The sequence below is a fragment of the Ursus arctos genome, unplaced genomic scaffold, assembly GCF_023065955.2.
Source record: "Ursus arctos isolate Adak ecotype North America unplaced genomic scaffold, UrsArc2.0 scaffold_13, whole genome shotgun sequence".
Taxonomy (NCBI): Eukaryota; Metazoa; Chordata; class Mammalia; order Carnivora; family Ursidae; genus Ursus; species Ursus arctos.
Window position 1 is genome coordinate 43,970,519 of NW_026622797.1, and position 17,140 is coordinate 43,987,658.

The window sequence follows — 17,140 nt, forward strand, 5'->3', positions numbered from 1 at the left end:
GGGCGCCTGGGTGGCTCAGTCGTTAAGCGTCTGCCTTCAGCTCAGGGCGTGATCCCGGCGTTATGGGATCGAGCCCCACGTCAGGCTCTTCGGCTATGAGCCTGCTTCTTCCTCTCCCACTCCCCCTGCTTGTGTTCCCTCTCTCGCTGGCTGTCTCTCTGTCAAATAAATAAAATCTTTAAGAAAGAAAGAAAGAAAGAAAGAAAGAAAGAAAGAAAGAAAGAAAGAAAGAAAGAAAAATGAATTCAAAAGAATTTTCTGAATTAAAGAATTTAAGCAAAGGAGTACATGATGTATGACTCCATAAAATTCTAAAAAATGCAAATTAATCAATACTGACAGAAAATAAGCCAGTGCTTGCCTAAGGAATGGAGGAGGAGGAATAAGAAGAGCGTGATTACCAAGGGACATGAAAAGACTTTCAAGGGTTGTATCACTGTGTACCAATAAGATTTTAATTTACAGAGATGACTGAGTGATGACACTGAGTGCCAAAACCATTGAAAGATTTCTTACTTTCATTTACCAAGAGAAGAGGTCATGCCAGGCCATGCGGGGAAGCACCGGGTTTGGTCAGGAGGCAGAAAGGAAGACAGGAGACCTGATGCCAGAACTTTTATTGGGATTTCCATGGTAAAGGCAAGGTAAGGCAGGGGAAACCGCTTAGGATTGGCTAGTTTAAAGAATCCTGGTGGGTTTGGGGCATGCGGGCTATCACTACTGCTCTAGTACCTGGTCTTGGGTTGATCTACAGCAGGGAAAATATTGACCTGATGTATAAGAGGTAGATAAGAAGATGGTTCCAGGTATGGGCTCTGGATCGCATGGGAGATACAAACTGCTTTGGCTGTTAGTGGCCCTGTAATTAATGGATGCCAACTAGACAAAGAATCTAAGATAACACAGTTAAAACAGGGGTAATGGAAATGTTAATTATAGTGATTAATTTGATGGTTTTGGGGGTGTATACATATAACCCAAACTCATCAAATTATAAATCAATCCATATCTCATTTAAGCAGTAATATTTTAGGTATAATTATTAAATAATTGAAATATAGTGTATAGATCATTCAAAGAAAGGAAAGAAAGAGGGAATATTAACCAGAAGAGAGATTGCAAACAAAGGGAAAATGATGGTAAAGAGAAAACATAAAATAATGGTAAAAATAAGACCAAACATATCAATAATCACACACACAAAATTTTAAATACCTAACAAATACTATGGGCTTATGACATGACAGGCACTATTCTAAGAACGGTGATGAGGTACTAATATTATCCTCAACTTGTTTGCAGATGAGAAAATTGAGGCATGAAAAGATTAAGGAAATTGCACAGGGTCATACAGAGATGATGGAAAAATCAGGATTAGGAGCCCAGTGGTCTGGCATCCACATTTCACCCTCACACCAAAGCTGGAGTAAACTTACCTCCATGGTGATTAAAAAACAGAGTCATACTGCTTACAAGGACACACCTAAAACTAGACCACACACAAAGCTTGAAAAATAAAGGTATTAAAATATATATAACTGGGAATATTAAGATAAGGCAAAACTGAACTAAAGGCAAAAAGTGTCAGAAGGGCTAATTTGGGACACTCCATCATAATAAAAGGAACAATCCATTATGAAGACATAACAATTGTCAACTTGTATGTCTGTGACTGCATAACTTTGAAATACATAAAGCAAAAACTGATCAAGTTATAAGGAGACTTCTTATTATCAGAGATTTTAACCATATCTTTATCAGCAATGATTAAGTAAACATTAGGATATAAAGGATGTGAACAAAAGCAAGCTTTATCTAAGGTATATGTAGTATTCCATGAGTATTTCCATTCCATTTCATTAGTAACATCCAGTAACAAAGAAACAGATGAATAAACCACAGAAATAGAATGTTACAGACTAGGTGTGGACCATATAGGGCTCCTAGACTAAACTGGCCCGCAGCCTGGTTTCTATGGCTCGTGAGCTGAGAATGGTTTTTCCATCTTAACACAGTTGGGGAAAAAAAAATTGTTCAGTATTTTATAACATGTGAAGTTACACGAAACTCAAATCTCCATGTTTACAAATAAAGTTTTATTGGCACATAGACACACCTGTTCCTGGATTGTCTATGGCTGCTTTCCCACCACAACAGCAGAGTTGAGTGGTTGTGACAGAGTTCATATGTCCGTAAAACTTAAAATCTCTACTCTCTGGCCCTTTACAGAAGTCTGTTGACCTCAGCTATGGAGGCCGTGAAAATAAACTAGCGAGAGTGACAGCTATGCGTATGGATAAATCTTAACAAATAACTGGGAAGGAAAAATGCAAGCAGTGGGATATATACAGTATGATCAATTATGTAAAGTTTTGAAACAAAATGATATTATATAGTCTTTGTGGCTACTAACATATGTAGAATTTAAAAACAGGAACAGGAGTGATACATATCAAGGTCTGCGTAGCGGTGACCACTGAGGAGGACGGAACTGAATTAAGGAGGGTGCTGGCTATTTCAGCTGTGTGGGCACCGCTTTATTGCTTTGAACAGAGCCCGAAGTACCTCCCGCAGCGTCTTCAGTAGAGTTTGGTAGCAAGAACCACATCTTCCTTATGTTTCAATTTCATATTTTAGAAGTCCATTTCATGGAACACACGGGAAGGGAGGAAGCAGAGAAAGAAATGGCAGACCACTCAGGGGACGGGGCAGGAAAGGGTGGAGCACTGACTAAGGAGAAGTCACTACTGGGGCATCAGAGTCTTGCCATAAAGGAATTTGCTGATGACAAATTCTGAAGTTTTTAGTGTTGTTTACAGTCAAAAGAACTAATGAATTTCTCAGGGGTACCTGTGTGTCACTTGCCAGTGATTTAAGGATGACATCTATGAACGATCAGTTTCCTTTGGGGCTTTGTAACTGAATGGTCTTTTTGTTAGAGAGAGCTTGCTGCCGCCTGTCTCTCCAGCATATCAAATGTCTATACGTCAGCAGAGACCCAGCAGCTCATTCACGGAGGACGTGCGGCCCAGGTACCTGCCAGGTGACCACTCTCGGGGAGCGGCCCGGTTCATCGTTTCCGTCGCTGGCCGCCTTGCAGTGCACTATGGTGACACTGAGGATTGCATCATTCTCCCCAACCCGGCTCCGAATTCTGGCCTAGGCTACCAAAAGGACTCTTCATAAAAGAGCAAAAACTTCTCCTCTGCATTATTTTGAAATGGTTCTTCTTCGTGGTTTGCTGCCAGGACAGATACTATCTCTCAGCTACCTGTTTGAAACATACCCTCCCTCTGTACTTTCTTCTATTTAAGTGAAGAAAGTGAAGAAAAGAGCGAGCCCGGGGCCCAAGAGCTGAAGGCTGGTGGGTTTCACAGTCTGAAAATCAGCCAACAGGTGTCCCAGTGCCCCTGGCTGCAGCCGTGTTCGCGCAGGCTGTGCTCTTGAGAGGGAATGCCAGGCAGGGACTCCTTCCTTAAGCCCCGTGGTCCTGGAAGAAGGGGCAGGAGAGAGGGGGAGGACTGGCAGTCCAGTGGAAGAGCTGGCTTCTGCTAATGTACTCGTGATGTCTTGAATCCTCATGGTGGCCCTGATGTCACTGTGGCACGGCCATTGGAGTTGAGTGAAATTGATTCCAATGCCACCACTCCCCACCCACCAAGCACACAGGCCTTTTCTCTGTTTTTCTCAGAACCCAGCATTGCCCTCACACTAGGCTCAGCAACACGCTCTCACCATACCTTAGTAGCTATGGGGAGTCTACCTCTGAAATCTTACATAGAGTGTGTACGATAGAAAAAAATGTTTGATTTGGGGTCAGCAACTTGAGCCCAAATTCCTCTTTGTTTCCCACTATCCAGAGACTTTAAACAAATTTCTTAACGTGACTTTTAGATCCTCATCCTAGAAAATGGTAATGATTACAGTACTATTTCACAGATGCTAATTGCATTAAAATGAGATAAAATGAAAGCCATGTTGTCTATTGTAAACTTTACATAAATATAAGGTGTTGTTAATCCACCACTGAGAAGCACTCCCCACACACACACCACCACCCAGCAAAACTGACCTATTCTGGGAATAGAGTCATGGAACACAGCCACTAATAGGAATACCTTAAATGTTGTAGAACCCCATTCAATATACTCACGTACGAGAAAAATCTACAGTAATTAGTGTTTCTATAGTGCATTATAACGTGTTTTATAGCACACATTATCTCTTTGATACTCACAATTACTCTGTGAGGTGGGTAGTATTATGGCCAGTTTGCAAATGTGGAAACTGAGCCACAGAGCAATAAAATGGCTTGTCCAAAGTCACACAGCCAGTAAATGGTAGAACTGCAGCTCAGCCTGAGACTTCCAAATTCTCCTAGGCTCTTTCAAGTACACCACACTCTTTCAAAGTAGTGAGTAGCCTGCCACTTTATAGCAAGAATTTTCTAGAACACACAGAGCTAATGGACTCAGATGGTAAGAAGTAGGAAACTACTTTCTTAAATTGAGTCTTAGGCTTCTATTTCTGGAACAGTTTTGATCTTCCACACCCTGCAAGCTGTCAAGATGGGGGAGTTTCTCGTTTTAACTTTAAATATCTATACTCCTACATAAATAAAGAGAGGCTTCAATAGCTAACATCTCAGGACGATCAAAAGAAAGCTAAGGGCTTGCTTTCTCTGCCAGAATCATTATACATTATTAAACTGTAGAACACCCATTTTGAGCAATAATTTTATGAAAAAAATACCAACACCCCAAATCCATCACTCCTTAAAACTGCTGCTTATGCAAACAAAAGTATCAGATATATTTGAATTCTGTAATCATGCAAGATGGGGGTCTGTGATCCCATTAGAGTTGTTGATTAGGTTTGAACCCAAGACGTAGTACGTACAGATTGCTGATGCTGTCTCGAACTCACGCAACAATCAATACAAAGACCGAATAATGCTAACGTTTAGATCTATCTTGGACTGTGAAGGTTTCTGTTTGTGATTTTAGAACAATGCCTTGGCATGAGAGCAAAACACCACTCTTATGCTCCCTTGGGCTAAAGAATTTTCAGTAGCTGATGCTTCTGATCTGACTTCCCACTATCAGCTTTTATGCCTCTAGATTACAACTTGTACTCACAAGTGAAGCAGTGTTTGATCGGTGGCAATACGTGCCCGTAGGGCCGTCCTGCTCCTAATCGGTTTCCTCCTCGACGCAGCTAAGAGCAACAGCAGGAGAGTGCACAAGTAGCACTCTTGTCTCAAAGCAAGAAGGAACCTGAGAAAAGAAAAATCGAAGACTGCATTCTTCGCCTCTCAAGCACCATGTCTCGCCCTGTGCACAGAAGGCCAGAATACCACAAAATCGTAAGATCTTTTTATGAGCATATTCTCCAAGAGGCCTTTCTTCTACTTCAAAGAAAATGTTTTCTTGAGTGATTTCTGATTTATTTCAAAAGGTGACACTACGCACAGACTTTTTTTCAGTGGAGCAAGGGAGTGTTTAGTGGAGCGGATCATAAATCACACTTCTGGGAATAGTACAATATCTCTGACACACTGTAACAGAGTAATTGCATCTTTATCCATATTTTAGGGTTTTCTTTTGTGACTAATTAGATCCATAAAGTGTCAAATTTATCTCTTGTGTCTGACAGAAAATATGAAAAGATCAAGCAATTCTTTGTATTTCATACTTCGCGAACTACAAAATGAAATGTATATAAAATATATATAAAGTAGTGATTATGTGTTAAATTAATGGGAATAGGTCAGCAAAAAACTCAGCATTAAAAGATTGCCTTTAGAAATGTATTTCCTTGTCTTAAATATAAGTATCTATTGTTATAATTTGGTATGTGCTATTATCTTTTCTATATATTTCAAGCTCAGAGTTATTTTCAAAGCTTAATTATTTGCAGATTAGCTTTGGATAAATATTCTTCTTTAATCCTCTCATTAGAAGTTACAGATGTGAAAATTTATCGTTACGTTTAAAGCTCTTTTCATTATTTCAGGAAACTGATGAGCATTGAAGAAAATTAATTTCAGTTATGGGTACTTGGAATTGTGTGAGTAACTGTCGCACCCCAGTTGGGAGTGCCTCCAGATGGCCCCTCTGGCTTTCTGGGATCTTGATTTATTTTTATGTGGGGCTCGGAAATACTAAAAGGTATTGCAAAGTTCATCCTGCACCTAAATCACTTCATTTAAGTGTCAGTTAAAACACATTATTATCCTAATGTATCCAAAGCCTCAAATAACTAGCGGTGTTCTATTTCTCGAACATGAAAATGACTGTTTCTATTGTTTTATAAATTGTGAAGATAAATTTTACGTTGACATTCTCTGTGACCGGTAGTATAGATTTGAGACCTACTGGACATGTCGTTCGAGGTACAACCTTTTACGAGGACGCAGAATGGAAAATACTGGCCCTCGTGGGTATTGAACTTGAAACTCAGCTACAAGTACACTGTAGTTAGTATTCACCCAACAGAATAAGAGAGGAAGAAGAAAATGCCATGATTTCAGTTTGGTCACATCAGAAATGGCACAAAGCTGGGGCTCTGGCCTGTTCAGTAGAGTATAATTTCATTTCCTTTCATCTCTTTTTCAAATTCTTCTGTTTTTGTTGCTCGTGGCAACAAGCACATTATTCTTTCTGTCTCTCTCCTTCAACCGTTGCTTGTTTTTATGCTGTGCTCTTACCACATAGCGGTAATTTATCTTCCGTGGTGGCTCCGTATATATTGAGAAGATAGTTCATGTATAATTTACAGACATTTGTTAAAGTGTATGATTAGGCTTTTTTGAGTTAAATAAGAAAAGAATTAAAATTGAATACATCATGACCCTTTAGTGATTTAACCATATTTTTGTTAAAATCACTTGCTTTACATTTCTTGCTTTCTAGTAGGAATATTAATGTACTTACTACTTTCCTATTCCTGACTCATACAGATTAGTCCTTAATGTGATGTCAATTCGTGTATCTAATGTGTATTCTACACACACTTACGACACTTTGATTTATATTTTCAACATAAATGATGTCCACATATGGACATAATTTTGTAACTATAACTATTTAGATTCTATCCATTTAAATCTTGCTTAGTTATAACAAATAGTCTATCTGATTAAAGAAACCTATTTGTCATGATAGAAACCCATGTATATGGAAGTGGACTCTGGTGGTATTGGGCAAATTTTAGAAGTATTTAAATCAAAATTATATAACATTTACAGAAGTTACTTTGTTGAATAAACAATTTTATTGATTTGTTTCACCATTTTTCCCATGCCTTAAAAAAAAAAAAAAGAATGCATCTTACCAGGTCATATCTTACCCTCCATGTTAGGCTACCCAAGATACCTGGGTCTAGAGGTAAAGACACCTCTTCTAACCTGGAATCCACACTTAGCTTTTCATGTAAATGCAAGATTATGCACGAAGTAAGATTATTTTCAACAGTGGTTCCCCTTCCTGCCTCCCTCTCCCACCCACCTCTACTTCAAATGGGCCTTCTTTTGCGCAGCTCAGAGATAATTGCTCTGTCAGAGCACAGCCTGCAGTCTCAGGCTCCGCCCTGGCTCTGCCAATTGACTGCTAGTTGGACAAGTCGCTCATTCCTCCTGAGGCCTCATTCCCTCTGTAGGATGGAAAGGACTGGAATAAACTATCCCTAGTATCTCCGTCCCTTTCTCAGATAGTTTTCAATAGCAGAAGCAAAACAGAGAGACTTTGTCAAATGGATGGATTGAGTTTGTGTGTTCTATTTCCCATGCTTTCAACCTCTCTACACTAAGCCAAACCTAAATTATTCTTCGTTGTGGTTTTCGTATTCAGTTCACCCTGAAAATAGGCCATGTTTTGGAGATCTATAAGGAAAGTACAAATTCTCCTTTTTTCACTAAGTATAGAGAAAACAACATCTCACAAATTTGCTGCTACAGTTGGGTTCATCCTGACGGTCTCCTTGGCAGATCTGGAACCCCTTAGGGGTTGTGCAGACTTAGGAGAAGTCTCAACCAATTATTCCTTCCAACTTAAAACATGGTCGGCCAATACCAAAGGCCATTCTAGAACAACAGAAATTTCTATTAGCAATTATTTTTTTAAAAACCTTGCCCCATGAAAATACCTTGCAAGCTATATAATATTACCAAATACATAGAAAGATTTCTCCTGTTAAGAAATTTATTTCATTTCACAGCTCTTTTCTCATCAGCGACGGATCCAAATATGGCCACGGCTTGTTCTCAAAAGTCAAAATTGTTGCAATAATTAGTTGGAGTGTGGGAAAAAATGAACAGATGATCTCAAAGGCTGCCTGCAATTGGAAAATTTTGTTTAAAAAAATAGAGTAACACATTGTCCATAGCTTTGCCTAGAAAGTAAAACTAATCCTTTTTTCTCTAGAACAAAGATCTCTTTGTCCTCACCTATGGAGCTCTGGTTGCCCAACTATGTAAAGATTATGAAAAAGATGAAGATGTGAATAAATATTTAGATAAAATGTAAGTAGAAGTCTTTTATTCTCATGGAATGTATATTGTTTGTTAACTTCCTCTAAATTTTGTCCAACTCTAATGATTTTGCTCCACTTCACAAGCTCTTCTATTATTTCAATGAATCACATTTTAAAACTGAACACCCTTTCTGACAATTGCCATTTGGACTGTCGTAAATTATAAGGTAAGAGGAAGGAAACTTTTTTTCTATGAAAATCAAGCTTGGAACATATCCTTTTTAGGTAGAAATCATTTCTTTGCTAGTCACTTATAAGCAAAAGTCTGGTAAAAACAGCTTGTTCTTTTAACAAGGTGATGGATCATCAAATTTGATTCTTTTCAGAAGTCTTTTGTTCCTAATATAACTCCTTCTAATATAAATATATGCTTACGTAGGTATAGACCATTTGTGGCAGGATATGCAAAAAATTACTAACGGCAGTTGCCTGAGAGAACTTGAAGACAGGGGGTTACATGTAGAAGAGAGATTTACTTTTTCCTATGTAGTGTTTTTATTGTCTGAATGCTTTTACCATTGCTGTGCATATTTATTTAAAAATATACTAAAGGGAGAAACCCACCCCTTCCTTTTAAAATAAAGTCCATTCTCCTTGTCTTTATTAATGGAGATTCCTTCTGCACAAATTCAACCTTTAATTTTCTCAGAATAATTATATGAGCATCAGATTATTGCTCAATAATAAAATATCTGTCAACATTTTTTGAGCCTCTTAATTATGGATCCTGAAACGGACTCTAACAGGGCAATCACCAGAAAGCCTATACTAATTAGAAGATCTAGTTAGAAAGGTTGAAGGGGAACTTCAGCCTAGTTGAGCATTTTAGGGCTTTTAAAAAGGGTTCATGGTGTTTTTAGTTGGAAAACAGGAAAAAGACAACATAAAGGAAAGCTTGAAAGGGTTTTTTTGAACCCTGGTTTCCTCCCTTTCTAAGCTTCTTCTTTTTCTACTAGAAAGTTCTTTTTCATTGTCCTGTGTTTATTTTGGCCCATGTAACTTTTCTTTTTCATTTCCTCTTCATTAGCAGGAGTACTTCCTAAGATAAACTGTCTGTAATAGTGAGAGCTGCTTAACCTATCTTACCCTTAGGTTGTACTGGAACACGTGGTAGAGCATTTCCAGAACACACATCATTTTATGTAGCTCATGTTAAATTTGCATTGTTTTGAAAACAGCTGTAGAAAATGAAGAAACTCATTTATTTGACTGAAAAAAACATACCTTGGTTAGCTACTTGGGTGCACGTTTTAACAAATAAGAATGAAATATTAAAGAATAAATTTTGAAAGGCTACAGAAAGGCCTTGCCTTAAGAACAGCAATAATTCACATTTGGATTTCTTTAATAGCTTCTGCTAAGAACATCTTACATTTTTAATCTGATATATAAACTACCTGCTTTACAGAAACATACCCTTTGACCGAAACAAGATGTGTGTGTGTGTGTGTGTGTGTGGTGTATATATATATATTTGTGTGTTTGTATATACACACACACACACTGCACTGACCATAACACCCTAGCTTTCTTTCTTTTTTTTTTAAGATTTTATTTGTTTATTTGAGTGGGAGCAGAACAAGAGAGAGAGCGAGCAAGAGAGCGTGTGCGTGCGTACACATACACACACGCACACACACACACGCATGCACACACGCACGTACGTGAGGGGGGAGGGGCAGAGAGAGAGGGAGAAGCAGGCTCCCCACTTGAGCAGGAAGCCTGACTCAGGGCTCGATCCCAGGACCCCAGGATCACGACCCGAGCCGAAGGCAGACGTTTAAATGACTGAAGCACTCGGACGCCCCCCCATTCTGGCTTTCTATCACTTCCCACTGTCCAGGGCTGTAATGTGCATACAAATTAAAAAACACTGGGGACATTTTTAAGTCCCAGTACAACTATTTCCGCAAAGTATACATTCTGTTCTTCAAAGGTCTTTTCAGTGTGAACTTTCTAGCTAGACTCACAAAATAGTTTTCTCAGAAGGCAAGTAAGCCAAATTGAGTATTTCTACCTACTCCGAAATATCAATAGACTATCTCATAGATATAGTGAATTAATGAGCACTCTGACATCAAATCTGTCTCCCCCCAACCACCCAGCCACCAAATTTCTGCCCCCTTGTAGGCCCCGGGGGCTAGACCTTCCCTCCGCACACGGTGGTGTCTTTATCTTGGTGGGTCTTCTGTTGCTCCGTTCACATGGTTTCATTTGTCTGTGTACACGCGGTTGTGAAATTAAAAGATCGATTTTGTGCCAGTTGTTTAGCAAAGGCGGTCTTGCTCCTTTTCATTTCCACCATTCAGGTCACATTTGTTCAACTAGACTGAAAGTTCTTGGGTCTGTCTTGTCGCAGGTGTCAGCTCAGCCGTGGCCGCCGCAGCTCAGCTGTGCTATGACATCTCAGTAAGAGGCCCTAACGCTGTACTTCAGGAACGGCCCGATCCACTCGTGGTGGGGTGGAGCTAACAGATAGTACAAATACTTTCTCCCAAGTCCCACAGATTCAGATCCCCTCGAATGAAAAATGAATTTTCTGAATGTCACTTTATTTTTTCTTTTCGCTAAACTTCAGAGTCCTAACTGCAGAAACCTACACTGGCAACAAAAATTGATGTTTCTTTTCCCTTCCTCCTCTCCTTCTGGAGCCCATCCTGGACATGTTTGTCCTCTCACCATGAGAACTCTGCTAAGAGAAGAATGAGCAGCCAAGGACCACACCTACAGCAGACAAGTTAGCTAGATTCTCATTCTGTTTCCATCAACAGCTACTGGTGAGAAAGTTAGCTGTCAGTAAGATACATTAGGCTGCACACCCCAACCTCCCTTAGCTTTAATAGACACTGTCGGATTTGGGCCAGCCTTACCTCCTCAGGCTTCTCTGCTCATAGAAAACTAGTTCGTGTTTCCCGGATAATTGCTCTCTGCTTCTGTATCTGTAAGACAAATAAAGTGCCTACCGCCCCATAGCCATTGGACTTGTCCAATTTGCTTTACTTTGCTATCCATGCAAGTGCTAAACAGAGGACTCGGTTCTTAAACACTGATAGCGTTCACTACTCAAATATTATTTTCAGACCATACTCTTTCCTCAATCACAGGGGATACGGCATTGGAACACGGCTGGTGGAAGACTTCTTGGCTCGATCTTGTGTAAGAAGATGCCACAGTTATTCAGAAATTGCAGACATAATTGCCCAGGTAAATGCATTTTTAGCTCTTTCAAGATGTTTTGAAAATCTTTTATTTGTCCTCAGTTCTGTAGCTTTCTGCTCTGATTGGGTAGGTTCTTTCTGTATTCATTATTAGGTGCTAAGAGATTCTGATTGAAAAGCATTTTATTTCAGCACAGGAATAAAGCTATTGTGAACAGAGATGAATGCTTTTAGGCACTTAAGGATCTATAGATTTTTCTGACCACACAGTGTGCGTGGAGTGTATGTCCCACACTGGGAAAAATGTTTTGAGATGGTAAACAGAAAGGGAGTGTACTAGGGCAGCCTCATAACATGATGACACAAATGGGTTTCTTTGTATAATCACCTTATACACGGAGGCTGTGGTCTTTGGCTGTCTCAGAGAATCTTGTTGTGGCCATTTTATTCCCAGAGCAATGTTTCCCGAGAAAAATAAAGCTTCCTGTAAAAGTATGTGCTCTAAGAACTTTCGCCGTCCTCATATACGAGAGACAACTTGGAATCATCTGAGACCAACTCAAACATCTTAGGTAGAAGATGAGATCGGGAAATGCATCCTTAGCCAGAATCCCTTCAGTCCGCTGGTCTGCGATTATTAACCTAGTGTTGTTCATTTGGGACAAACCTGGAAAGTATACATGAGTATCAGATATTTATAAGGTTCAGGATACCGCCTCCAGATTCTCACAACAGACCTATTAAGTTGCTCTCATTCTTCTTTTCTCTCCTGATCCTTAATATTACTATTTCCATACTGACTTTTCACATGAGTGGCAATAATCATTCTACATAGTGCTTTGTGATTCCAAATGCAGTTTTACATATTCTTTTGTCTTTTACCCTTGTGCAGTATCCCTGAAGCAGGCAGAGTAGGAGTTGTTCCCATTTTCCAGATAAGAAAACTGAGTCCCATGGGGCACCTGGGTGGCTCAGTCGTTAAGCATCTGCCTTCGGCTCAGGGCGTGATCCCGGCGTTCTGGGATCGAGCCCCACATCAGGCTCCTCCGCTATGAGCCTGCTTCTTCCTCTCCCACTCCCCCTGCTTGTGTTCCCTCTCTCGCTGGCTGTCTCTCTCTGTCAAATGAATAAATAAAATCTTTAAAAAAATAAAAGAAAAAAAAAGAAAACTGAGTCCCAGAAAGACTATGATAAAAATTAAATACTAGTATATACCTAAAAAAAAGTATGCCTTCAAAAACACAATCCAAATGAAAGATTTTTCCAATTTTTGTTATGATTACTCTCATTATTTCATTTCATCTCTCATTATTTCATTATTTCATGAATAATGTGGTTGAAATCAAAATCCAGGTCTTCTAGTCTCAGTGTAATGAGTTTACCACACAACAGGTTAAAAAATTCTCTTTCCCTGTTTGTAGAATATAACTAAAATAATGAAGCAGTAGTTTGAAAAATAAAATAATTTTTCACTAAGCCAAGTTTATGATCAATGCTATAAAAATACTAGGTGTTTTAATGGGAAATATTTAAAATATATAAATGTAGATGGTTGTGTTCTATTTCTGTCAAATGTCATTGGGGTTTTGATGAGGATTGGTTGCACTGCGTTAGTAGATCACTTTGGGTCTATGGACATCGTAACAGTGTTTAATCTTCTAATCTATGAACATGGGATGTCATTCCATTTGTTTGTTTTGTTTAATTTCTTTCGTCAATGTTTTGTAGTTTTCCATATACAAGTCTTTCACCTTCTTGCTTAAGTTTATTCCTTGGTATTTTATCCTTTTTCACTGATATTGTCAATGGTATTGTTTTCTTAATTTCTTTTCTGGACAGTTCGTTGTTAGTGTATAGAAACACAACCGATTTTGTATCCTGTAACTTTACTGAAATCACTTCTTAGTTCTAACAGGTTTGTGTGTGTGTGTGTGTGTGTGTGTGTGTGTGTAGCATTTAGGGGTTTCCCATATATAAGATTGTATCATCTGTAGAAAGAGATAATTTTACTTTTTTCTTGCCAATTGATATGCCTTTCATTTCTTTTTCTTGACTAACTACTCTAGCTAGGACTTCTAGTACTATGTTGAGTAGAAACGGTGAGAAGAAGCATCCTTCTTGCTCTTGATCTTAGAGAAAAATCTTTCCATTTCTTACCATTGAGTATGGCAATGGGGAAAGAATTGTCTTTTCAATGAATGGTGCTGGGAAAACTGGCTGTCCACATGGAAAGGAATAGAATTAGACTCTTACACCATATACAAAAATGAACTCAAGTGGATTAAAATGTAACCATAAGACCCAAAACTGTAAAACTCCCAGAAGAGGGGCTCCTGGGTGGCTCAGTTAGTTAAGCATCCAACTCTTGGTTTCAGCTCAAGTCATAATCTTGGGGATACACACACACACACACACACACACACAAGTTTTGGTGGAGATGTGGAGAGAATGGAACCCTTAAGGGCGCACTGTTGGTAGGAATTCAAAATGGTACAGCCACTATGGAAAACAGTTTGAAAGTTCATCAAAAAATTAAAAATAGGATTATCTAAGACCTACCAATCCCACTTCTGGGTATTTATCCAAAAAAATTGAAATCAGGATCTTGAAGAGATATTAGCACCCTATATTCACTGCACCACTATGCGCAACAGCCAAGATGTGGAAACAACCTAAAAGGCAATCAACAGAGGAACAGATAAAGAAAATGTGGTATATACATGCAATGGCATACTTTTAAAAAAGGGACATTCTGCATTGTGAAACAACATGGCTGAACCCAGACACAGAAAGACAAATAACTGCATGATTCCACCTAGATAAGGTACCTAAAATATTCAAATTCATAGAATCGAAGAAGGGAATGGTGGTTGCCAGGGGCTGTGGGGAGGAGGAAATGGGGAGTTATTAACCAATGGGCATAAAGTTTCAGTCAAGCAAGATGAATGCGCTTTAGAGGTCTGTGGTCCAACATTGCACCGGTCATCAACAATAATATATTGTACACTTATAAAAGTGTTAAGAGGGTAGATCTCATGTTAAGTGTTCTGATCCCAATTTTTAAAAAGCTTAAAAGAAACAAGTCTGTTTGATATAAAACTAAGAACATTCACTTTCCAAATATCTCTCCTCTAAATTTTTATGTCTTTTTTATTTTTCTCATGTCATGGAAATTCTTATCTGCTCCTCCTGTCCTCTATAAACTGGGAGAAAATCCACTTCTACTCCTTTGCAAGATTCCTTCCTCCAATGAAGAGAATTTTTTGTCATCCTGACCCTTCTCTCGTGCAGAGGGGTTGTCTCCCTTTGTACTTCCTTCAGAGGTCCGATTTCCTCCCACTTAATCATTTTCACTTCTCCAGCAAAATGTTCTTTCACGTGTGGGAATGACGTCACCCAATTCAGAAGCATTTTAACACAGAGGAAGGGGCAGACCTTAGCTGCAGACTCACCCGCTGATGCTTTCTTTATAATTGGCAGCTTTCAGTAGGAGGTCTGGCCTTCAGCAGCATTATCTCATTAATAAAACTCTCCTGTTACAGAGTCAGTTTTAGGGGGGAGGGGAGCAAGGTCAGAGGAAATTTACCATAGTCACATGCTGCCCCTGGAGCATAGCAGGGTCAGGAACAGAACCGAAACGTCGTGACTTTGCCTGTCTACCCCCTCAGACCAGGCCCTCACCGCAGCATCTTTGCGTACTCAGCATTTTGGTGAGCTTTGGACCTCAGATTGCGCCATCTAGTGGTCGGAAGAGAAATCCTATGACAGAGGCCAAATCTGCTCAAAAAAAGTTTGTCATCAGGTCTTTTATTTCATATAAAAAAGAGATGACAGGCTAATTCTAAAGTCATATACCTGCGACATTAAAATGTATCCGTTTTTAAACTATGGTTGTGTCATATGCAAGTCTACTTTTGTGGTGATTGCCTCAAATTTTAAATAAGATGTATAATTTATAAAGATTGTCAGCGGCATTAGAAATGATGTTGAAAAACTATTAGTAATACAGCGCCTTTCTTTAGAAAAGCTCAAAGTAATTGCCACCTATTATTTTTTTCCCTTTCAAGAGTCTTGTGAAGTAAAAACAACAGCGATCATTAACCTCATTTTACTGATGACATAGTTTAGTCTTAGGATGTCACCACAGTTACATCATCAAAAAAGCCAGCTGAGAATTTACTTTTTCTGATCTTATTCCAGTGCTTTTCCCAAAATTAATTGTTTTTTTAAAATGTACCTGCGGGAGCATCTGGGTGGCTCAGTAGGTTAAGTGACTGCCTTTAGCTCAGGTCATGATCCCAGGGTCCTGGGCTGAGCCCCACATCCGGCTCTCAGGCTCTCTGTTCAGCAGGGAGCCTGCTTCTCCCTCTCCGTCTGCCCCTCACCCCACTTATTCTCTCTCTCCCCACCCCCATCTCTCTCTCTCAAATAAATAAATAAAATCTTAAAAAAAAAAAAAAAAGAGTCCACATGCTGCTCAGCCACATTCCCAATGTGTGACCCTGAGCAAGTCACGCCGCCTGTCGGAACCTCAGCTTCCCTGTCTGTCAGGTGGGACCTCTTTCAGCTGTAGTTTTTCTGAGTTTCAGGCTTTGCTTTCCCTAGGCAAACTCTGCACATGGAACTATCCTCATAAAGAGCTGAGTGTGATGGGTGTAGTTTCCAAAGCCTCCCTCAGAGCATCCGTACCGTCTAGTTACTGGTGCTGTTTACAACTGCTTGGCTTAGCACAAATTCTGCTCATCAAAGCTGGGAAAGCTTTTTACTATTAGGTCAATGTCATCATGATGTCATTATAAGGGTTAGAAGGAATGTATAATTTTTCAGTATAAATGTCACATCAGGGCTATTGTCACAGTAAGATGAAATTTTTAGAGAAAAATACATGGTATATGAAAAGTATAAAAAGACTCGTAAAAACTCAAAATTCTCATCCTTAGATGAAAAAGGTGGACTCCAAGATATTGTCCCTGGAAATTCTGAAAAGCAAAAATGTGATCTTTTCCTTTTAATAGTATAAATTGAAATTTTACCTTAATTAAATAACGGGAGCAATATTTTTTTTTGGTGAGTGATATAAAATCAATGAAATAATTGAAAGGAAGTATTCACAGGAGGCAATATAAGAAAGGATGCCTACAGCAGGAAGGAAATCTAGATGGTGAATGTCAGAAGCATCAACTCAAGGGCAAAGATTTAGGAATATAATCCAGAGAGGAACTTGAATGGCAGAGGGGTTATTTTTTAACTGGATGATCATTTTTATTTAAAAAAATCGTTCTAGTTAAGATGAGCGTTGAGGCTACACAGAAGGATTCCAGCAAATCATACTGATCTTACCTCTTTTATCTCGCTTCTGACCCGAGTGCATAAAACTACCATGGCTGGATTGATGCAAGTAATTCGAATATTTTGAAGCATAAATCTCCCGAGTCATTTCAGAATGGTGG

General features: G+C 39.2%; 1 protein-coding gene across 1 annotated transcript in view; it reads left to right on the forward strand.

Annotated features, from left to right (window-relative positions):
- Positions 1 to 5,323: 5,323 nt before the first annotated feature.
- Positions 5,324 to 17,140, forward strand: part of TRAPPC3L (trafficking protein particle complex subunit 3L) — a 35,278-nt gene continuing 23,461 nt past the window's right edge. The window contains exons 1-3 of the mRNA XM_026489218.3: positions 5,324 to 5,365; positions 8,424 to 8,521; positions 11,637 to 11,736. Coding sequence (XP_026345003.1) covers positions 5,324 to 5,365; positions 8,424 to 8,521; positions 11,637 to 11,736 — 240 coding nt within the window. The remainder of the gene's footprint in view (positions 5,366 to 8,423; positions 8,522 to 11,636; positions 11,737 to 17,140) is intronic.